Raw genomic sequence first — 25,322 nt, 5'->3', positions numbered from 1 at the left:
CTTCTTTTATGAAAGCCTGTAATTGGACAGTGGTGGGCCTTCTCAGAAATCAGCAACTACTGAGGGCTTCTGGCCAATCAGAAGTTGGAGTCTATTTTTAAAAAGCAGCACCACCATGAGACTGTGGCTGCTGCTGGTAAGACACCCATCTGAAATCAAAGATCATCATTGGATGCCAAACCACAAGAAGAAAGAGAGTGGGGTTTGCTGGGGAAGGGTGGCTTTCAACAGTGCCCCCTTTATCTGATAGAGTCATAGAGCCATAGACATGTACAGCATGGAAACAGACATTTCAGTCCAACCCATCCCAACCCAATCTAGTCCCACCTGCCAGCATATCCAATAGGCACTGAATACCCTTGAAAGAATGGCTCCAATCCCCAAGCCAGAAGCTCACAATCAACTTCAACACTGCATAGGTAGCTTCTTATGCTCTCTGCATGATGAGCTCCATATCGATCACTAGACAACATTACTGGCAGTGGGATGAGATCCTTAAGCTAAAATTAACTTCTCAATTAAAGGTTTAATTTAATGGCAGGCCAGAAAGACTGTCCATGGGCTTTGCCACTACAGGCCTAATAGCAGGAGGTGGGAAGGCAGCAAATTGCCAATCCACCCACCTCTCACCACTGCCAAACTTGTCATGGGACAGGGACTAAATTCTACGAGGTAAAAACTGCATTGGCGCCACCTTGTGCTCCCGCGAGATGGTTGAGCAATTCATCAACTTCACCAACACATTCCACCCTGACCTTAAATTTACCTGGACCATCTCTGACACCTCCCTCCCCTTCCTGGACCTCTCCATCTCCATTAATGACGACCGACTTGACACTGACATTTTTTACAAACCCACCGACTCCCACAGCTACCTGGATTACACCTCTTCCCACCCTACCTCTTGCAAAACTGCCATCCCGTATTCCCAATTCCTCCGGCTCCACCGTATCTTCTCCCAGGAGGACCAGCTCCACCACAGAACACGCCAGATGACCTCCTTCTTTAGAGACTGCAATTTCCCTTCCCACGTGGTTAAAGATGCCTTCCAACGCATCTCATCCACATCACGCACCTCTGCCCTCAGACTCCACCCTTCCAACCGTAACAAGGACAGAACGCCCCTGGTGCTCACTTTCCACCCTACCAACCTTCACATAAACCAAATTATCCGCCGACATTTCCACCACCTGCAAACAGACCCCACCACCAGGAATATATTTCCCTCCCCACCCCTTTCCGCCTTACGCAAAGACCGTTCCCTCCGTGATTACCTGGTCAGGTCCACGCCCCCTACAACCCACCCTCCCATCCTGGCACTTTCCCCTGCTACTGCAGAAACTGTAAAACCTGCGCCCACACCTCCTCCCTCACCTCTATCCAAGCCCCTAAAGGAGCCTTCCACATCCATCAAAGTTTTACTTGCACATCCACCAATATCATTTATTGTATCCGTTGCTCCCGATGCGATCTCCTCTACATTGGGGAGACTGGGCGCCTCCTAGCAGAGCGCTTTAGGGAACATCTCCGGGACACCGCACCAACCAACCACACCGCCCCGTGGCCCAACATTTCAACTCCACCTCCCACTCTGCCGAGGACATGGAGGTCCTGGGCCTCCTTCACCGCCGTTCCCTCACCACCAGACGCCTGGAGGAAGAACGCCTCATTTTCCGCCTCGGAACACTTCAACCCCAGGGCATCAACGTGGACTTCAACAGTTTCCTCATTTCCCCTTCCCACACCTCACCCTAGTTCCAAACTTTCAGCCCAGCACTGTCCCCATGACTTGTCCGGATTTGTCCAACCTACCTATCTCCTTTTCCACCTATCCACTCCACCCTCTCCTCCCTGACCTATCACCTTCATCCCCTCCCCCACTCACCCATTGTACTCTATGCTACTTTCTCCCCACCCCCAGCCTCCTCTAGCTTATCTCTCCACGCTTCAGGCTCACTGCCTTTATTCCTGATGAAGGGCTTTTGCCCGAAACGTCGATTTCAAAGCTCCTTAGATGCTGCCTGAACTGCTGTGCTCTTCCAGCACCACTAATCCAGAAAGGGATTAAATTCTGCTCTTGGTATTTTCTGCCTATTGCATTAAATGCATTCCTGAGAACACTAAAATTATCCATTGGAAGGAAAGATCACAAATGAGCCATATAAATTGCAATGATTTCTATTTGTCCTTTTAAAGCATTTGGAGCTGGCCTGATATAGGTTTGAGTTGGTCCTTACCTAATGGTAGGAATTGCGTTTATATATGACAGAGACTTTTCTCTCTCGTCTATGGATTATTAAATCAAAGTATTGTTTATTATTTATTATAATGCAACATTGACCTGTACTTATGTCATCAGTTCCCAACTGCTGCCTTTTCACCTTTTACAGGGACCACCAGGTTCAGCTGGTCCTCCAGGTCTTAAAGGAGAACAAGGAGCCCGAGGTCAACAGGTTTGTCTTGCATCTGAGTCCTGTTACGTTGGTGGTGTGTGTAGGTTTAAGGCTAGTTTGAAAAGTTATTCTGTTGAGCTATTGTGTTGGAAATAACAGGCTAAATTAGAAATTGGATTGATATGTATCTTCATGTCAGTAACATGCTTCAAGGCAAAGTATTATTCTGCTCTTTCACTAAAGATTGACTGTATGAGCTACAGACAGTGAGCAATAATGGATTAGAAATGCAGGACATTCATGCAACGCAGGACCCATACCTAGGTTAAGTGATTCAATGAAAATAGTAAGATTTTTGTTCTTCTCTACATTGAATCCTTACCTCATTTGCAAAGTGAAAATATAATTTGCCACAGTGCAATTAATATTTCGAGCATGTTTGCGATCCCACTCATGTTCTGTGCATCTTGCATCTTCAATATATTTTCACATCGAACTGTGAAGCAGTAAACACATTTGCAAAAAGTTTGGACTTCTGAAAGAAAATCTGTCTTGATTAAATAAGATTTTAAAACATGGGGATTATGTGGGTAAAATTCAACAAGGACATCACATTAGTCCATATAAGAAACTCCACCTGATATTCAGTTCCATTAACTTCAACAGAACTGAATGTCTGACAGTCAAACATTCTAGCTGCTTAGAAACTTCTCCCTCGTCAGCCCCACAGAAGTCTAGGATGTTTGTATTCTTTTGCAGGATGTTAGAATTACTGACAAGGCCAGAATTTGTTGCCTTTGCCAAATGCTGCCTTGATGTCAATGTGTGGCATTAAGGACCCCTTGCAAAACTGATGTCAATGTAAATTGGGAAAACCTCTCTGCTAGTCAGAGTCATACCTAGTACAAAGGGAGAATAGAAGTTAGCTGTGGTTGGTGAAAGTCAATCATAGTCCAAGGACATTACTATAGGAATTCCTCAGGTTAGTGCTCCAAGCCCAATCATCTTCAGCTCCTTCATCAATAACCTTCTCTTCATTACAAGGTCAGAAATGGGAATGTCCACTATTGATTTCACAATGTTCAGCAATTCATACTTGCAACTCCTCAGACATTAAAGCAGTCCATGTCCAATTGCAGCAAGGCCTGAACAACACTCAGATATGTGTTGATAGATAACAAGCATCATTCATGCCACACAAATGCCAGGCATTGACCATCTCAAATGATAGTGAATTCAGTCCTGGACATTCTATGGCATCAACATTGCCAAATCCCCCACTACCAGCATCAAAGCATGACCATAAGATGATAAATTCTACATTAAGATGGAAAGTGAAGAAGTCAAACTCAAAACTATAGCCCTGTATCTAAACAAAGGGAACTATGTAGCACAAATTGGCAAGGATGGATTGGGGAATCTTACTAAAATGTTTGATGGTGGATAGGCAATGGCTAATATTGAAACCACGCATGAATGAATCACAATTATTAATTTATGTCTAGTGCAGAAACAAACGAGGAAAGGTGACTCAACATGTCTTACAAAACAACAAGTTAGGGATAATATTAGATCCAAATTGCAGGCATATAAAATTGTCAGAAAAAGTAGCGAGCCTGAGGTATGGGAATATTTCAGAATTCAGAAAAACAGGACAAAGGTTTTATTACGAAAAGGAAAATCAAGCCTGTGTGTAAAATTGCAAGAACATAAAAACCGACCACAAAAAATTCTATGCGAAAAGAGAAAGATTAATAAAGACAAATGCAGGGCCCTTGCAGTCAGAAATGTGGGAAATTATAAAGGGGAGCAAAGAAATAGAAGAAGAGTTGCTCACATTCTAATATGAAAACAAGTGAACACAGGAAATCTCCTAGAAATATTAGGGAAAGTGTCTAATGCAAGAGCAGGATTGAACCATTATTATAAGAAAAGGATAGCAGATATGTGTGAGCACCACTACATGTAAGTTCCCCTTCAAGCCACACGTCAGCCTGACTCAGCAATATATCATTTTTTCTTCAATGTTGCTGGGTCAAACATTCTGGAACTGTCTTCCCAACAACATTATGGGTGTACTTACAGCACAAAGACTGCAGCAGTTCAAGACGGCAACTCACCATCACCACCTTAGTTAGGGATAAACAATAATTACTGGCCCAGCGTAAACATACTGGTCCACAGAATGAATAAATATAAATAAGAAATTGTTCTCTAGTAAGTTCCATGACTTTGACTCAGCAACAGGTTATGTAGTTCCAAGTCAGGATGGTGCATGGCTTAGAGGGTATCTTACAGGTGGTGGAACTCCTCACTGCCCACTCCCCTTATCTGTCTAGGTGGCTGAAGTCACGTGTATTATATACATATGTACAACCATATACATTAAGAGCAGGAGTAGACCATTATGTCCCTTAGACTGCTTTGTTACTCAATAAGATCTTGACTGATCTGATTGTGGTCTCAGCTTTACATTTGCATCAATCCTCAATAGTCTCTGACTCAAGGGTCTATCTACCTGTTCCTTAAAAAAGCCAAATGGCCCTGCATCTAACAATTTATAGAGAATTAATTTCCAAACACACAGAGAGAATTTCTCCTCACCCCATCTTAAATCGAACAACCCTTACTTTTATGCTGTGGCTCCGAGATCTAGTCTCTTCTAATGTGCTTCTTTCTCTTATCAAAACTTATCTGACTACTTACTTCATATATTCTTTTGACTTTGCTCCATCAAGTTTTGAAATTGTTGTTAAAACATTAAAATAAACAGATGTACACATTTATTAAAATAACTTGAGTGCAGAATGCCTTGAGAATGTGTTATGCATTCAAGAGTTAACATGACAAACCATCACTCAATCATTTCACCTGCTCTTAATAGCAAAACTGACTGGTAACTAGGACCCAGTATTTGCACATTATTTATATTCATGAGATACTTACCACAACGTTATTCAACACAAGATCCTTTAATCATTTTTTTAATAGAGAAAATGACATCTGATTCCTTATGAATTTGCATCTGTGTATCTGTTATATGTTCTGTCTCCAGGATGTGGGTGTTGCTGGTTAACCAGCATTTATTGCAAGTCTCTAATTGCCCTTGAGTGATTACGTTCAGAAAATTGAAACACTTGTTCACAACGTTTTTCTCCCAGACATTTCCATTCTCATATTAAATTAGCATTTTAAATGCAATGGCACGAATAAGAAAAGTTTTTTTAAACATTTTATATTTTTATACTTACACTGCATGTTTTTACCTTGCTAAACAATTGTCAAATCAAAGCTAAATAAAAAGGATTGCTTATACATATGTAATTAATATTTCTTTGTCCCAATCGTATGACAGGGCCCACCAGGAAGTCCAGGACAGAACGGGCTTGATGGCATCATTGGATTAAAAGGGCAAAATGTATGTAACATCTCTTACTTATCTCACCCATTCGTATTGAGTAATTAATGTGTGCCAGAACGCTTCCTATTGTTCACCATTGTTTTCAGCAGCTTTAAGCTGCTCCTTTTCAGAAACCAATAATCTTTTGATATCTAAAAACCAGGACATCAACTAACAATGTATCTGCTCTAGGCAAGGTATATTTCTAACACTTGTTAAAATATATTTCCAAGAATACACAAAGTAAAATACATACTGATATTTAACACAAACAGTACTTGCTCTTTCTTTGTTTTAAACTGTTTCATCTGCAATGTTTTTGATATTTTCCCAGACATGTGAGTTTACAATTTAAATACACTCATAAATACAAAACAAGATTAAAGCTCACCATCAGTAATTTTCCAAACTGAAAGTATGAGGCAAAAATCAGGAAGCTGGAAAGTGAAGGACTCATCAAACCATTTCAGTTTGCGGAATGGGCAGCACCAGTCATATTGATTGTGAAGCCCAATGGGTCGGTTTGCTTTTGTGGGTATTTTAAACAAATGCTAAATTGCTTCTCTTAGCTGAATAAATAGCACAATCCGTCGCATGGAGGACTTATATGCAAAGCTGGCAGGAGGCTGTCCTTCACAAAGCTGGATATGGGCCATGTGTATTTGCAATTGCCTTTTGATGAGTATTCCCAGAAATATGCTACAATTAATACTCATAAGTGTTTGTACCAATATATGAGGCTGACAGTTGGAGTATCATCAGCCTGTGCAATTGTTCAGTGGATGATGGAGAACATTTTACCAGGTCTACCCCAGGTCGCCATTTATCGAGATAAAGTGCTAATATTAGGGAAGACCAATAAGGAGCACTTAAGTAACTTGGACATAGTTCTTAGAATTTATTCCTAGGCAAGAATATGCCTTAGAATGGAAAATATGTGTTCCAAGCACCCCACGTTATCTAGTTTGGTTACAGAGTTGATAAGACCTAGTTACACCTGTTGGAAGATAAAGTGCAGGAGTCAAAGGTACACTGACTCGCATGTCAGTATCAGATCTTGGGTCTTTCCTTGGTCTGCTGAACAATTATGAAAAGTTCATCCATAACCAGGTCTCCATCCTAGCACCTTTGCATCAACTCTTAAAAAAGGGTCAGCTATGGAAATGGTTGCAAAGCCAAACCATACCTTTCAGGGAAGTGAAGAAACAGTTATCATCCTTGAGAGTATTGGCACACCATGATCCCAAGCAAGATCTGGTATTGACAAACAATGTCTCTCTGTGCATTATCGGGGTAGTAATAGCTCATAGGTGGGCCAATGGATAGGAACGCCCAATAGCGTATGCATCCAGAGCTTTGTCTAATGTAGTGTGTAAATTTGCCCACATACAGAAGGAAGGTTTGGCGGTCACATTTGGAGTCAAGAAGTTCCACCAATACCTTTACAGATGTAAATTTGTAAGAGGATAAGGTAATTCTGCCCATAGCTTCAGGCCAAATTCAGCAGTGGGCTCTGATACTAAGTACATGTAATTACAAGTTGGAACACTTGGTCTGGGAGACCAAGTAGCAAATGCAGAGGCATTGAGCTGACTCCTGCTAGAGGTACACCGCCGGTGGTACCACCACTGGAAGAGTCCATACTGGTTTTAAATTTTCTGAGTTAAAAATCACACAACTCCAAGTTATAGTCCAACAGGCTTATTTGTATTACAAAGTGGCCTTAGCTTCTTTGATAGTCCCTAGACCTTCCTGAAAAAAGAACATCTGGGTTTTAGTGAGAAGATTTGTAGCTCAGTTGAGGTTCTGAATGTGGGTTTGCTCGCTGAGCTGGAAGGTTTATTTCCAGACGTTTTGTCACCCTGCTAGGTAACATCTTCAGTGGGCCTCAGGTGAAGCACTGCTAATAAGTCCTGCTTTCTATTTATATGTTTGGGTTTCTTTGAGTTGGTGATGTCATTTCCTGTACTGATATCATTTTCTGCGGTGAAGTCACTTCCTGTTCTTTTTCTCAGGGGGTGGTGAATGGGGTCTAACTCCATGTGTTTGTTTATAGAGTTCCTGTTGGAATGCCATGCTTCTAGAAATTCTCGTGCGTCTCTGTTTGGCTTGTCCTAGGATGGTTGTGTTGTCCCAGTCGAAGTGGTGCCCTTCCTAGATGGGGTCTACCACCCCCTGAGAAAAAGAACAGGAAGTGACTCCACCACAGGAAATGACATCACCCACCCAAAGAAACCCAAACATATAAATAGAAGCAGGACTTATCAGCAGTGCTTTGCCTGAGGCCCATGGAAGATGTTACCTAGTAGGGTGACAAAATGTCTAGAAATGAACCTTCCAGCTCAGCAAGCAAACCCACATCCACAACATCTGGGTATTTAGTTAGGACTTCACTCAGGCAGCATTTTTCTAAACAAAAGCCAATAAATGTGAATCTTTCTCAGTCAATTTCACCCCATCAAGCTTTACTACAATCCATGCTAATTGAACCAACTACTTCTCATAAAAGACTGAAACCAAAGTTGTACCTTTAATCTGTAACGGCTCCCTGGTATAGGATCTCAGTCTACTTAAGATCTTGTGCAAACTTAAGGGTTGGAATTCAGAGTGAATTTTTTTAAAGATTACTTCTGAGATCACTGAAATGGCAGTGCTAGTATCGACCTCCATTAGAACTGGGTGACCACTTAACCAGATATTTATTTTGATTGATTTTGATTTGGCTGTTGCTAAGCAATGTAACTATTCCAAACAAAATATATGGGGTACTTTCCAGTGTGTGTATTCTGCTGGATACCAGCCTATGAGTTCTCTTACTCATTCCAGGTCCAGTAGGACTCTTGCCGACTCGAGTCTGCATACCGGCAGTAACTAGAATGGCTTGCCAGCCCAGATTCTAAAGAAAATGTTCACTGTTTGGCTGAGGCTTGGCTTTGTTTTGGGGTATTACTGTGGGCTGACCTAGAGTCCCTCTGATCAGGATATGTCCTGAGTGAGGCTATGCAATTGCCTTCACTCAAGTGGTATCCCCTAAGCTCAGTTGGAATGGTGAGGGTTTCCACTACCATTGGGGTAACCTGTAGCTCACATGTTCCACCTGCTGCATTTTCCAATGATAAAGCCAGTTGTAGTGCCTGATTGAAGTCCAGTTGGGCTTCAGTTATTAGGCGCTTTTGCATGGTTAGATTATTAATCCCACATACCAAACGATCTCTTAGTATCTCATTAAGGGCTAAACCAAAGTCACGGACCACTGCTGGTCATCTTAACCTCATCAAAATTCCCAACATAGTTTCCCAAGTTCTAGAACTGCCACTTAGTGCCAATAGCACCTCAGAATTAAAGGAGGTATGGAGCCGGAGCCATAATATTCCTGAACTGAATCTGTCAAGTCTTGAATGGTTTTCATATCTGGTGCCTCAGGGAAAGTTACCCTTCTAATAACCAAAAGAGCTGCGAGTACACAATCCATCAGTAGAATCACTCATTGCTTTTCATCTGCCCCCAATATCATTTGCCTGGAAAAAATAATGCATTCTTTATTAGGCTTCAGGCTTTTGCCCAAAACATCCATTTCCCTGCTCTTCGGATGCTGCCTGACCTGCTGTGATTTTCCAGCACCACTCTAATCTAGACTCTGATCTGCAGTCCTCACTTTTTCCCAGTCTTCAGCAGGATCAAACGAGTCAAGCTTCCCAAATAATGACATGATGCCAGAACTGCTTACCCCAACTCAAAGACTACTGTTGTGAACAAACTTCTTCAGGAATGTGTTTTTCTCTCATCGCCACTGCAATAAGTCCACAGAGGCCAGTATCTTGACACCAACTCACCCTTTATTTACACATGGAGAGTCCTTGACACTGATCCACCCACCTCAGAGCTAACGCTCTGAGTGAGCAGAACCACTGGCATTCCTGTTTACATCTGTCAGCCAGGGCTCCCTGATTGGACCAGATTAACAGCCCTAATCAGGGAACTCATACTCTCTGAGGTCCTCCAGGCTGACCTTGTTACAATCATTATGGTGCTCTTTACTGCTACAGCCCCTGTGGTGCAGAGACCCAAGACTTTTGTTTGAAAGGGAATTTCAGGAATTGAACCAAGTGAAATTGAAGGAATGATGATGTATTTCTAATTTAGGATAGCGTGTGATTTAGAGAGGTCCTTGCATGCAGTGGTGTTCTCCTGAATCTGCTGCCCTTATCATTCTGGATAGTAGATTTTAATGGAACAGGGGAGGGCAATCTAAGGAGCCTTGGTGAGTGATTGGTGTACTCTGTTGACTGTGACTTAGTAAATGGTTCAATCTCACCTCTTGCTTCAGCAAGTTGAGAGTTTGAAACCCACTTGGGAACATGAGCACAAAAAACAGGAGGCCATTGAAAGGGCCAGCATGAGAGAGTTCCACTCTGTTGGAAGCACAGCCTTTGAAGTGAGACATGAAACTCTGTCCTCTTGGATGGAGGTCAAAGGTGTCTTGGCACTCTTTTCCAAGAAGGGGAAAGGATATTCTTCTTGGTAGCCTGGCTATTTATGTATGCCTTACTAACATCACATTGTCGAGTCACTAAATAAATTATTTTAAAAGGAAATGTGAAATCTGGTGCCTGCCTTCATTAATGGGATTTATTTAACAGGGTGAACCAGGAAATCGAGGGGAGAAAGGTGAAAGGGGACCAATGGGACCCCGTGGGCTAATGGTGAGCTTGTTTTCTTTTATGTATAAAATCTTTATGCTTGATCTCATGTGAAAAATGTGTGGCTAATGGTTGGGAGTACACACAGGTAATTCAATTTCCTACTGTGAGAGTTCAGCAGAAGTTGTGGACGGATTACATAAGCAGTTGACCGCATCATTTCTCCAGGGGTTTGGGGCTTACGCCAGCATTATGGCAGAAAATCTCAAAATCCTCTCGGAAGATCCACCCTGCATCATACAGAGATGCAACGAGAAAGAGCTGGTGGACAGGAAAAGCCAGCTGATAATGAGCACCCTACAATTGCACAGTCAATCATGTGAGGCAGGCAGATCCTGTGTGAGATTGTATGTCAAAAAGTCTAGATTAGAGGTAAGCTGATTGGACCTGGCGTTCGAAATTCCTGTCAATGTGAAACAAAATGTTGTCATTTTGGACATTTTCTGAACAAGACTTCACAATTCGGCTGCGAGTATCTAAATCTATGTAATGGTCCATCGCGCATTTTTCTGTTGCCCTCAATTTTCCCCTCAGCTTTCACCCCTCTTAGTCCTGAATTGTTGATGTGCTGAGACACAACACAGCGGATGTCTAGCACCTTGCAGCACATCTTAAAAATGGCGATTACGAGAGTATGTAAATCACGATTTGGAAAAGGCCATCCAGCCAGACGCAATAATGTTGCAATTATTTGCCATGAGTCCACCCCAGTATGTTTCCATACACTAGCTGGAATATAATAGTAGAGAATTAAAAAAAAGTCTAAAACATTGCATGTGCCTTGATGGTTTATGTTGGCTGGTTGTATAAGCACAAAAGCAAAACCATTTGTAGTGTTCCTTAATAATGCCCAATGAAATCCATGAGTGGCACAGGAAAGGCCTGGTCACCCCAACCTGTATTGTTCACGCAAAGTGAAATCTTCTGTTGGTAACAGACATCTTGGACACTTGACAGCTGGTGAAGCCGAGCCACATGTTTTCAAGTAGATCCTCCCCACCTTGAAGCACTCAGTCACATAGCAGATCTTTCCCAGTGTGCAACCCCTCACATTCTCCCCCGCATCAAGAAGCCTAGAAGTGGAGGTTGCATCCAGTCAATCAGAGGCACTTTTCTGTACTCAGCACTGCTGTAGGAGTGATGGTGGCCATTGCTGGTACTGCACTCACTGAGGCCTTGCATTGAGGAGATGTTCAGGCCACAAGTAGCAAAGAATTGCAAAGGGCTGGCAATAAGGGGCAGGTGGGTGACACTCAGCAGCCTATCAAGTTTCTCAGTGCCCTCCAGCAAACACTTCAAATTGTCACACTCACAGCATTATTGAGCGACTAAATGCTCTCGCTGCCATTAAACTCAGTCCGGCGAGGGTACAAGATTTTGCCCATCGTGTCGAAACCAATGAATTTGAGTGCGAGGTGCACCGACACCATAGATTTAAATTTTAGCCCCTGTAAAGGCTGGGATCCAGATGGCAGAAGCTTCCTGTTCATGTACAGAATGACCAGTACCAAAAAGCCCCCAGGCAAGTTTTACAGAGGAAGAACGACAGGTACCTGCCACTTAAACAAATTAATGGAAGTGGTTGGAGATCATCCAGTTGGCCTTCAGGTTTAACTGTGAGAAAGTGACTTCCCTAGGGCAGACAACATTCCAGACAGGCCTTGCTGAGGCCTTCCCTACTCACCTGACTGGATGTAGCAGAAGTTGCAGGCTGCCCTGTAGATTGAATTCCAAGCATTCATTCTACCATCACCCCCTCTAGACTTGAGCCCACAAAACACTTTTTTCCTCAAAGATATTTTCTAATCAACCTGTTCTGTGATTCTGTTATTCTGATTCTCTACAGCAGGCAGGACTTTAAACCTGGGCCTCCTGGCACAGAGGTATAGACACAACCTTTTCACCAGAAGATCCAAAGTTTTTCCCTCGAGAGTTGGAGAGTGGGTGCCACTGCCTTGTTTACTAACTGCTTCTCCTGTCAAAGTGGGAAATCCTTAACTGGATCTCTCGGTTCAAAAGCCTGTTATCCTTAATGACCTGACTAGGGCAAAAAAATCACAAATGGGTGACAGTTTGATGCATAATGTGGACTTTGAATCCCTAATTGAACCTGACAGTTTAGAAAGCTAATCAGAAAATCCTATGCAGCAATGAAGCTTGCTCATTTGGATATGTGTGGCTGAATACTAACTCTGCCACAATGTGCAGGAAGAGTTTTAGCTATCGCCAATTAGACACAATTTTTACAGCGTTATATGTGGTGTGTGAAACTCCTGTCTCAGATGTAGACAGATACTTCATTATACACATAAAACAGGCTCCTATAGCAGAAGAAGAATTTAACTTTAACCATTGCACGCCATGTTTCACCAAGTATTTAGAAACTCAGTAGTGAAAAAGAGACCAGAACCATTCATTCCAGAAGGATTTTTATGGCACTTGCATTGCCCTAGGGCCCCTCAAGAAAGCCTTCAGTCTTCCATTTGCTGATCTTGGCCTCCCTCTATGGGATGTCCCCAGATCGTCCCAGTTACAGCTATTGGTTTGAGTAGGAACAATGTCCTTGACCTGACTGCATTTCTTCCCAGCTGGCATTCCCAAAACCCTCCCTGCCTCACCATAAGTATCGGGTCAATGGGCTGTTAACCATAAATCAGGTTATTTCTACTTGCACTTGGAAAACAGTCAGTAACAATAAGAATTTGCAACCCAGTTAAAACGCTTTTGAAAATGATGTTTTGCTTCCCCCTTGTGGCTATCTATCATAACTTGGTTGTATAAAATATCTATTCCCATTTACATATTTTAAAGCTTTGGACCATGTGCAACACTATAATTTCATCACCAACATTTTCATTGTCCTTTGATACTTTCTTTGCTTTTAACTGGTGTTAATGTTTCCAAACTCCATGAGACACCTAAGCGGCAAAATCCCAGGATTAAATTAATCAGAAGCACCGGAGATGACATATAAGGCAATCAGAGGGTTACATAGGGTGGACAGTGAGAGCCTTGTTCCTCTGATGGTGATGGTTAACACAAGGGGACATAGCTTTAAATTGAGGGGTGATAGATATTGGACAGATGTCAGAGGTAGTTTCTTTACTCAGAGAGTAGTAGAGGCATGGAACGCACTGCCTGCAACAGGAGTAGACTCACCAACTTTCAGGGCATTTAAATGGTCATTGGAAAGGCATATGGACGAGAATGGAATAGTGTAGGTGAGGTGGGCTTCAGATTAGTTTCACAGGTTGGAGCAACATCAAAGACCAAAGGGCCTGTACTCGCTGGAATGTTCTATGTTCTATGAGGAGCACTGACAGCTGATCTGATTGAGGTCTTACCACCACTTTTTAGCACCCCCAGAATCCTTCATCGGTTTGACATTTGAACTCTGTCACACTCACTTTGAATATAGTCAGTGATCCAGTAATCCTCTCTGTGGCTTCATTCATTAACTTAGTAAACACTTCAGCAATTATCTTAGTTGGTTGCTTAGCTTATGTTGCAAGTTTCTTGGAAATGGAGTTTTGATACTAAACAAAAGAGTTGTTAATCCATAACTGAAAGCAAGTAAGCATTTACCTCAACTTTAGAACTCGTTTCCAATTAATAATACAGGTAGATGATCCTTTATCCAAAATTGTAGGGACCAGCTGTTTTTTTGGAATTCTGAATTTTTCGAATGTCAGAATAAGTGACATTTTGATGGTGAAATTTTTTAAAATCTTACCGGAGGAGCAGACATACTAATTAAAACAGGCCTTGAGAGAGAATCCAGGCCTACCGGTGCTGGGCTACACCCCCTCACATCGCATCTGAGTGGCACGCGTCGAATGGGTGTCGACCTGGGGGCATTCGGAGAGAAACCTCAGGCCGGCCAGTGCTGGGCCACATCCTCTCCCCCATGTCACAGCTGAGTGACACGCGTCGAGTGAGTGTCGACCTGGGGGCATTCAGAGAGAAACCCCAGGCTGGCCGGTGCTGGGCCACATCCTCTCCCCCATGTCACATCTAAATGACACGCATCGAGTGGGTAACGACCTGGGGGTGTTCATAGACAAACCCCAGACCTGTTGGTGCTTGGCAACACCACCCACAACCTCGCATTTGAGTGACATGCATCGAGTGGGTTTCGACTTGGGTGAACTGTTTGCATGCCAAACAACCTTGTTAATGAGAAAAAAACTTCACAAAAAACCTTCGGATTTTGGAGCTTATTGGATTTTGGAACTTAGAGTGAAGGACAGTCTACCTGTATTACATCTTAAAGCCTTGTCACACTAGTCAATCTTTGTTCATAAGAACCGCTGGCATAAGTCTAATGAATGTGCTTCAAATTGCTTCAAAACCTCCCTTTGAAGAATCTGAAATTGAGTGAACTCGAGCACTGCAGGACCATGTCAGGAATTTAACCTCCATGTGATCCGCCAAAATGGTGTTCAGCACATTGTATCGAACTTAACACCGCTTTCAACCTTTACATCTGAAGTTTAAGGACTTAGTTAAAATTCTGCCAGGATGACTGTTCCAATGCTGGCATACCAAATAGATGTTAATTAAAAATTGAGTCAACACACTACAATTGTAATTCCCCAAAAATGGAAGTGTTGAATTCTTGTGAGATGTTCAGATTTTAAGAATCTCAAACTCCATTACAACCCCCATACCAATAATTTACAAATTAAACAGAGATGGGACAAAAGAGGCATGTTGTAAAAGTATTAATATTAAGCCACACACATATCCTGCTACTCCCAGGCAGCTGGTGAGTATTTGCCTATTATTTGACAGATTTAGCCTGCTTGATAGATTTAACTGTGATTAGCCATCTTCCCAACAGCTCAAGGAAAGTTAGGACAGTCTCCTGGAGAAGGGTAATGCCTTTCCGGCACTGCTTGTGGACAAAGAGAAATTACCCCGACACCTTCCAAACTTCACTATCTCCCTTTAATTTCATCCCCTTCTTTAATCAAAGTCTCTCATATCAATCTCTCAAAGGATGGGTATCTGACTCCCTATTCACCCCAATCCACCCATCACACTCCCATCATCATCTTCAAGCTCCTTATCTTGGGTGGCCAGGTTGACTTCTGGACAGAAATCATATTGTAGAAGCAAAATGTACTCCCTGCATCCTTACTAGAAAGATGTAGAATTTGGGCTTTCCTCACCAAAACTCTGCTGCTTGCTGGCCAAATCCCCACTGTTAACAGTGGAACTAATGTCTCAAAACAAATCTGAATCCTTACAGTGAAGAAGCAGGCCATGCGACCCATCAAGTCCACACCCATCCTCCAAAGAGCATCTCACCCAGACCCAATCCCCTACCCTATAACCCTGCATTTTCCATGGCTAATCCACCCAACCTACACACTCCTGTGAACTATGGGCAATTTAGCATGGCCAATCCACCGAAACTACACATCATTGGATTGTGGGAGGAAGCCAGCGTTTCCGGAGGAAACCAATACAGACGCAGGAAGAATGTGCAAACTCCACACTGACAGTTGTCCGAGAATGGAATTGAACCTATGTCCCTGGTGCGTGAAGCAGCGGTGCTAACCACTGAGCCACCATGCTGACCCCTGTTAGATTCACGTTTCCTTGTGGAAAATGGAGCCCATTATTGGTCATGATGCTGTGCTGTTTGATAAGTTCACAGAAAACTAAACTTGAGGCAACTATTGCAATTTGTTGAATTTGTTTAAAGTTAAAAATCTCACAACACCAGATTATAGTCTAATAGGTCTGTTGTGAGATTTTTAACTTTGTCCACCCAGTCCAACACCAGTACCTCCAAGCCTTGTTTATTTGAGTAATATGTAAATCATGCAATCACTGATTTTCTGTCAAGCACTGGTCAGTCTAAGATGTTGCAGAAAGCCTCAGAGAACTGGATTTACTCCTGTTAAATTCCATCAGGAAATTGCAAAGGTAAAAATGATTGGATAATATATAATGTGTCTATAATATATCATGATATTCTTTACCAAACAGGGGCTAGATGGCAAAGATGGAATTGGTCCTCAAGGCAGAAACGGGAGAAAGGTAACAAAATAATATTCTATAGTTCCACATTGCAAAAACATGCCTTCTCTTTCTACTTTCTGTTTTAAGATCTGTACCTGAAACTATTGAATTGTTGAGAATGGTAGAATCTCATTTTGACCGATTACGCTAATGAATTATCACCAGCTAACAATCTCCCATAGAAGAACACACATTCTTGTACACAGGATCATGTAGTATGGGCTATGTCATTTATTTTCTAAAACTATCGTGAAGACAAGAAATGGAAGAAACCATTACTATTTATGGATCAAGAACTCACTGAATAGTAAGACTTTTCAAGGGGACTTTTGTGCATAAAAGGAGTCAATCACTTCCTTTGGTTCCAAAAGTAAGAGAATTAGGAATGCTGCACTTATACACAGAAATTTGCTCTCAAAATAATGATCGTTGTGTTCATCACATTCTTGCGTAACTTAAAATAGATGCTCAAGGTTAATTATGTGTGTATAATAAATGTGTTTCCTTTTCCTGTTTGCACAGAACTACTACTAGTGCTAGACAGCATTGAAAATAAGATTTTATTTTAATTTACAACGCTTCTACTGAAAAAAATCCACAATGGAGTGTTTTGTTTTTCATTGTAACCCTATAATAATTCATTCATTTTAATTAAGTTGATAACTATAAATGTTATAATAAGAAAATAAGTCAGATTTTTGTGACAAAAAATATTAAGCCCCAATTAATTAGATTATTGTGTTTATTTTCTCTCATGACTTTGTTATGCAATATGAAAATACAATGTTCCTCATTAAAATGAGAAAAATGTCAAATTAAATTCAGGAATTCTAATTCTGAAAAGTGGGCAAGTTAGGAGAGGATCTTTAACAGCCAGTAGATTTTTGGTGGATAACCACTGGTCTCAATTAATTTTCACTCTGCCCACAATGATACCAGGCGAGATAATTTTACAGCCGGGTCTCAATGACACAACAATGTACAGTTCTACAAGTTCGGGTCAGGAAATAGGATTAGAGTAAGGACTGGCCTTCAGACATGCAAGAACCTTTCGGCTATCCATAGCATTCAAGTAAGTGTTGGGAAGGGAATTCCATATTGGATATAGTGCAAGAGAAAGTGAAGGTATATTAAGACCAGGAAAGATTAAAGTTTTGTATTTGAGGCCGAGAGGAGATCTTCAGCTTCTTCTCCTTGTGGTTCCAGCAAGGAAGATGCAAAGTTCATCAGCTTCCCAATGCTTTTCACAATGGCCCACTCAGGCCTGTTAAAACTTTTTTTTAAGGCCCAATGTGTTGTTAGGGGTCCTGATTAGCCTATTTAAATTAAAGGTTGACTTGTTTTGAAAGTGCAGATTTGCTGCCTCTTTGGTAGTGTCCTGCTGGGATCTTGTTAGCTTTCTAGCAAATAATTAACCCTTATGACATTTAAAAGCACATCACCAATTTCAGTAAGTACAGTTACCATGACTCCATCTTTCCTCCTCCCGGATTAATAGGTCAAGTGAAGTCATGAAGCCATTCTTTAGAAGATTTTTTACAATTCCATGAGCAATAACTAACAAAGAACATCTCTCCAGAATGTTTCATATTGTAGGTAATGCAACAAAACAAAATCTTCCCCAATATGTAAATAAGAATTATTGTTGAAATGCTGCAGGTGATGACTATCTGGGAGGGTGGATGATGATTTGGTAAAAGTCTACAGAAAGACTTCAGCTTTAAGATCTAACAATTAGCATTGTTTCATTCTATGCTGCAAAATCAAAATTAGGATTAATTTTTTTATCTCCAATATTGCGTTTCCACATGGATACATAGATAGTTTTTGTCTAATTAGCCCAATAACTTTCTTTTTAATTCTATAGGGGGAACAAGGACCACAAGGCAACTTCGGCAGAAAGGTACATTTCCTGTTTATCATAAGAAATATGGTTATGTCCAACTTTAGATTACTTCATGTGGAAGATGACCTATCTTTACTTCTTTATTTATTGTCATGGTTTTAGGGAGAAGATGGACTTCCTGGTCAAAATGGAGGACAAGGAGCCAAAGGAACGAGAGGGAACAGGGTAGAAACTTCATCTAAAGCATTACATTTTTAAAGCACAAATGTGACTTTTTACATTTACATTATCAAATTGGAGTCAAAAATAGGCTTTGTCAATTAACAGTCTATGTTTTGTAGTAAATAGAGAATTATTATAGTTTAATTAGAATTAGCATTATGTTGACATCATTATAAATTTATAATATGAGGAGGTTTACTAACATTCAAAAAGAAACAAGTTATGGAAATGGTTCAAAACTCTGAACCTAAAACAAATCAGCGAATCATAGGGTTTTACAATACACTGTACGAGTGCCACCTCTATGAAGGAACACTCCAATTCAATCCTGTTATTCTTTCCCAAAGGCCAGGGAATTGTTCCTATTCAAATATTTATCCAATTTCTTTTGAAAGATTGTTTTGAAACAACTACCGTGATCCTTATGGGTATGACATTCAGATCATCATGCCTTGCCGCACAACTAAAATGTTTTTGCTTTTCACCTCTGGTTCCTTTGTTAATTCTGTCAGTCTGTGCCCTTGGTTAGTGAGATTGCTGTCAACAGAAAATTTCTCTTCAGTTATTCTTATCAAACCCTTCATGATTTTCAATACTTCTCTCAAGTTTCTCCTAGGCCTCCTCTGCTTGAAGCAGTTTCTCCAGGCTTTCCACAAACATGCAGTCTTTGATTTGTACTATTCCTGTAATTCTCCTCTCTTGGTACTATTCCTAAAATGTGGCAGCCAGAATTGATCACAATACTCCAGCCGGGATCCCACCAGCGTTTTATAATGATTTATTGTAATTTCCTTACTTTTGTACTCTACTCGGTAATTAATAATGTCAAGGATCTTGTACACCTTTTCTTAACATCACATGTTCAGCTTCCTCCAAAGACTTATGAATGTATATCTCCAGGTCTCTCTCTTCATATAAGCTATTTACTTTAGATTGCTTCTGTTCATTCTTCCAGAAACTCGTCGCTTCAGATTTCCCTGCAGTAAATTTGATTTCCACATGTCTGCCCATTTTACCAACCAACCATGTCTTCCTGAAGCCTATTACTGGACTCATCATGGTTCATTACATTTCAGAATTCTGTGTGATCTTCAAAATCTGAAATTATATCTTGTATACACAAGTTCCACTCATTAATATACTTCAAAAGTATAATGGCCCCAGTAGTGACTGTTTTGTGGCCATAAGTGCACACTTCATTGCAGTTTGAAATTAAACATTCACCATGTCTGTTTGTTTTCCATTCCTTAGCCAATTTTAGAATGACGTAACCACACCAATGTAAGGATTTCAATTTCGCTAACAGATCAATTATGTGGTGTTTTATTAATTGTTTTAAAGAACTACATCATAACATCAACTTTCATTCTTCTTCAAAGTGCTTAGTCAAGTCAAACACAATTTTTTCTTTATAAGTTCATGCTGACTTTAATATTTAAAGCTTTTCTAAGTGATTCTGATCAACCGATTGATCTTGAAAAGGATTATTGACATAATTTCAGACTTTGAACATCACAAAGAACTTGGAAATGTAATGAACCATGATGATCCAGTAATAGACTTCTGGAAGACATGGTTGCCTTGGTCAAAAGGGCAGATGTGCAAAGCGAATTTGCTGCAGGGAAAAGTGAAGTGATTAGCTTCGGTAGGAAGAAAGAACAGAAGCAATATTAAGTAAATTCTGCAATCTTAAGTGGCTTACATGAAGGGAGAAACTTAGAGATATACATTCATAAGCCTTCAAAGGAAGCTGGAAGTAAACATTTACCCGCTACTGAAGTTATACTGATTTACCTGCACTTGCTAATGTTATCCCAATTCCCTTTTACAAACAGGGATGTACCAGCATCTCCTCATTGTTGTGCAGTGTATTGTTATTCATAATCATCTTCTACATGTCTGAGTTCTGCAGTGTGTACATGTCAAGCTTCTGTTTAGTTTAGTAACAGGAGTCTTGTAGAGTGAACAAGGCAGAGCTTATTGCATTTCTGCAATTATTCACAGATTATAAGAGTAAGACGTTAGCTGTACTACAAAGATTGTTGAGAGGGCCCACCTTTAGGTCTGTTGTTTTTGCTCCCACTATGACATCATCTCAATATATGTTGCTTATTGCACTCAATCAAGTATTGGCCCTTTCAGAACCACTTACAGCTTCTCTCCCTGCATTTCTTTTTTTACTGATGACAATTATTGCTATATGTTGACTAAATAATTACATTTACCAATATTCCCTCTCTGCCAAGTCTTTTACTTTACAAATTCAGATGGTTTGGAGGTTACACTATTCTCTCCAAATATGTACAGATTCGGAAAAATGACACTTTAGTGAGTAGCAAGTAGTTGTGTTGACCCTCATCCTAAGATTCCGAAGTTCTCTTCTGAATTAAAATATCTTAAATTCCTTGAAATTCTTTTACAGTGAGCCTTCACCCTGCAGGAACAGGTATTTTTCTTTCCTTTTCTCTTTCGGCATGTCTTGTTTTTTTTCTTAATGGTGTCTCCCATGGATTTGTATGCATTATATTTCAATTTGTAGTAGTGGACTTCTGGTCTCAATCTGCCTGCAGATCTGTGCTGAAGTAGATATACTCATTGTTGATCATTTTAGACTTCCTCATTTGCCTATACAGCTGAGGCTGTGTATGACTCTGGGCAGACCACATTTAGAATATTACCTCAGGAAGGAAGTGCTGGCCTCAGAGGAGGTCCCGAGAATATATATAAGAATGATCCCAAGTTGAAGAGCTTGTCTTATCAGGAGTGGTTAAGGACTCTAGGTCTGTGCTCCAGTGGAGTTTAGAAAGATGAGAGTGGTTGGGTGGGGGGGGGGGGGGGGGGGGGAGAAGAGGTGGGGGAGACTGATTGATTGAAATTTGCAGAATACGAGAGCCCTGGATAGAGTGGATATAGAAAATATATTTCCACTAATGGGAGAGACCAGGACCTGAGGGCACAGTCTCAGACTGAAGGGATGACCCTGTAGAATTGAGAAGAGGAGGAATTTCTTCAGCCAGAGAGTGGTGAATCTTAAGAATCCATTGCCGCAGTGGAATCCAAGTCATTGAGTATATTTAAGACAGAGATAGATAGGTTCTTGATTAGTAAGAGTATTAAGGCTTGCAGGGAGAAGGCAGGAGAATAGGGTTGAGAAATATATTAGCCATGATCGAATGGTAGAACAGACTTGATGGGATGAATGGTCTAATTCTGTTCCTATATCTTAGCACATGAATTATTAAGAAAATCAATATGTTCACTTCTACTTGTGTTCCCTAAAGATTCTTCTTTGCTTGTTTGTGGTATCCATAATAGTTGTTTAGGATTCTTCTTTCGGAGGTTATGAGATCAGGAGTTCTATTTGAACTGATCCTTTCCTAATCTTCTCAGCATCTAATGTATGACTTGAATTTGTCGCAACTAGCTATTCCCTGCTGTATTGTAATCTGACTCAATTCCGTTCCAGATACTTCCATTGTCTCAAGTTGGGTATAAAGTTCAGTTGCTGCTTCCATTTGCACTTCTTCTCAAAGTCTGCTGGTATTGGGATATAAATATTCTGCAGTTTTGATCACAGTGGAAAACATTTGTGACAAACCAGTATGGTCACAGATTTCCATCTCATTGATGGGATGAAACAAATTGATCATTCCAACATATTTAATCTCTGATGGTTTCTACTTATAGTTTAAGTTCCACTATGAGCTTATATGTAAAATCTACTGGCTGATTCTTGACATTTTATTGTTTACCCCATTTAGCGTTTGAAGGAAGTTGGGGTCCCTTTGCATTCAATGCATCCCAGCTAGAGTAAATATTCGTAGTTGTGGAGTAATATAGATTTTGTAATATTCAGTGTTCACATGTGTTTGAGAGTTGCTTGTGTAATATCTATAATGTTGAGCATGACCCTTCCTGGACCACGTCGTTGAACCTCTGGCTGCAAGAGGTGTTACGTCAGCTGAGACAATGTGGCAATATTGAGACATTTATGAGGTGTCCATTCACAAAAATGTTAGCTTATCAAAGTACTTTGCTCACCAAGTTCTTCGAAGAAAGCTTTGCCTTACTTGCATCATGCACCTGTTTGTGTGGATAATTATTCAGCTTCTGCTTTTCTGTGATTGTGGTCCTTCTTCAGCATATTTTTTGAAAGTTACTTACTTTATCACAATAAAAACGGTTGGCTTGAAGAGCTGGATACTGTTCACACCTGGAAGGTTTCTTTGCTCCGCGATATTTATTTTTCACTCATGGCCATTCATGTACACTTTGCTGTTCTGGAGGGATTTTTGGCTCTTTGCAATTTTAAGGAATATATCCCTTCCTTTTGTGGTTGGGATGGTGGATTCCTACCTTTCGCAATTATACTGGAGATAGCCAAAATATTTCCTTGTTAGACCAGAAGCATTCTTTTTTTTATATAAGTTGTCCACCTCTGATCTACTTGAAAAGATTCACCTCAATAATTGACCTGCCCTCCACTTCCGGATTATACGAGTGGCCTCCTGACTCCTATTAGCTCTTTATTTTACCAGTTGTACCTTGAAATATTGTGTGCTGTGTGGTGATACTCGTTCTGAGCTGCAACTTGTTTTTTAAACCCTGTGATGCTTAAATTTTCTCCTTTTTATTGTGGATGTTTAGCTTTGACTCATTAAATCCCTGATGTCTGTTTGTTTACTGGCTGAATTTGGATTTGGGAACTATTCCTACAAACCAGAGTCTCATGATGCCATGCTGATCGGTTGTTATTTATATATTTATATTTTATTTTATTAATATTTTAACTGTATGGGTTCATTAGATGTTTACACAGCCAAGTGTATGCAAGGATAACTATGTTCTGTTCTAGTGAGAAGAGACTTGCGGAGTTAAACAACGTGTAATTTATTGCTTCTCAGTTACAAAAATAGGCTGTGCATTATAATAAAGTTGTTGAGAGAATGTAACCTTTGATCTGTCTCCCATAAGATTTTACTTTATTCTCTGACCACACTGTTGCAGTGTCTGCTGCTTATTGTATTCAATCAAGTATAACCCCAAGTAGATCTTTCTAAACCCATATACTATATTCTTGATGAACTCCATCTTAATTCCTCTCTCACCTGTTATGATATTCGCAGCATCTTCTTCAGTGAATTCAAATGTTTAGTATCTTTTTAATAGTGCCGAATGGACCCTATCCTTTCTTTGATTATTGTTTCACAGTTCATGTTTAGAAAAGATTTTTGGTTTCCCTCTTATGTTACCCACTAAGCTCCTCTTTTATATAAATGTTGCCTCTTGTTTATGTTTTGAGATCTTGCCTGAGCTTTCTTGTATGTAGCTTGGTTCTCTTGTCTATTAAATTATGAACCCATCATTTGTCAGAAGTATTCATTTAGTGTTTTACTTTAATGTCCATATCTTCAGCCATCCACAATGCTCAAATTTTGAAAGGCCTTCCTTTCTTCCAGGCTATCTTCTCTTTGAAGAAATCCCATTCCTTGTTTGCTGCTTTACCGAGAAAAGTTTGATTCCCTTTCAACTCTGGATTAAGTTGTCTTCAAGTTGAATATTTTTATGTTTTCCTTTTTCCTCATCATATTTTAAAACTACTTTCTGGACAATTCCTACACTGCCTTCTTCTTTCTACCATGCCAGATTGCCACCCATTTAACATCCTCTTGAAACAGCTGTAACTGCAAGATTCCTACCTTCTGGAATGTTGCTTCAGGAAATTCTCAGCTTCCCATATGCTGTGCAATGAAGCCAACTGCTCTCACACTCAGAAACTCTGGATATGCATTTGAGGAACTGTAGGAACTTCCTGAACATATGGTTATTCAGGACGTGTTGAAGTTCCCACATGGCTTGGAAATTGAAGGCAGTGGATCTGTGCTGTCCCATCATGTTCAAAATTCTAGCAAATTACATTATATATGTATATGTAACTTGATATCCTCTTATTTCTATTTATTATTTCATTACTTATATACAATTTTAATGTAATTTAATTCATTTTAATATTGGCATCCTTTACCTAGTTAATAATTATTGAAGAATTAAATTTCCAGTATATTAAAAATCTCATTAAATTTGTCACAGGCACATATATAACTCCAATACTATTCATCATCAAGCTTAAGAATTAATATATAAGGTTCTCTGTGAAATAATGTGATGAACTCATTATCTTTTAGGGCAATGCTGGTGATTCTGGTGATCCTGGTGAACCAGGAGAGATGGGATTTACTGGATTAAGGGTAAGGCAGACAACTGCTTTGTTAAGTTAGAATGTCACCAACTTACAAATGCACATGTTTGACAGACAAAATAAAACTCTCGTAAAGATGTTTGTCAATGACTTTGAATGCCACACCATTTGTGGATAGATTAGTTAGCCAATTGTTCTCAAATATTTGTCCCTGGACTTGTTGAATGTAAAGAAATACAGTGTTTTGAAAAGATTCTTTAAATAACTGTCAGGAGCAATTAATGATCAATTAAATTTGAAAGAATCTAATATTTAATTACTGAGGTTCCATGCCAAGGAATTCCTTTCCTAAACCCAGCCACTATCTGCTTCCATTAAAAGCCTCCTTAAAACCTACTTCTTTAGTGAAACATATAGTCTCTCTTTCTAATATCGCCCAATGGTCTTCATTTTTTCAGGTGGCTGCACAGCAGATTTTGCAAGATTGGAGATTTTAGTTCCTGTGTTAAACACACATTGGGAAATTGTG

At 40.3% G+C, this 25,322-nt stretch overlaps 1 protein-coding gene across 2 annotated transcripts in view; it reads left to right on the top strand.

Moving 5' to 3' along the window:
• Window positions 1-25,322, top strand: part of LOC122564422 (collagen alpha-6(VI) chain-like) — a 139,790-nt gene that overhangs the window by 91,771 nt on the left and 22,697 nt on the right. For both annotated transcript variants that reach the window (XM_043719264.2, XM_087978576.1), the window contains exons 19-25: window positions 2,391-2,453; window positions 5,749-5,811; window positions 10,434-10,496; window positions 16,494-16,544; window positions 18,394-18,429; window positions 18,535-18,597; window positions 24,780-24,842. In XM_043719264.2, the coding sequence (XP_043575199.2) occupies window positions 2,391-2,453; window positions 5,749-5,811; window positions 10,434-10,496; window positions 16,494-16,544; window positions 18,394-18,429; window positions 18,535-18,597; window positions 24,780-24,842 (402 nt within the window). The remainder of the gene's footprint in view (window positions 1-2,390; window positions 2,454-5,748; window positions 5,812-10,433; window positions 10,497-16,493; window positions 16,545-18,393; window positions 18,430-18,534; window positions 18,598-24,779; window positions 24,843-25,322) is intronic.

Source organism: Chiloscyllium plagiosum, unplaced genomic scaffold (genome assembly GCF_037043375.1).
Source record: "Chiloscyllium plagiosum isolate Xiang-an unplaced genomic scaffold, Cpla_swu_hap1 HiC_scaffold_34, whole genome shotgun sequence".
Classification (NCBI taxonomy): Eukaryota; Metazoa; Chordata; class Chondrichthyes; order Orectolobiformes; family Hemiscylliidae; genus Chiloscyllium; species Chiloscyllium plagiosum.
Note: the sequence above shows the minus strand (reverse complement) of the source record. Positions and strands in the feature narration are given on the sequence as shown.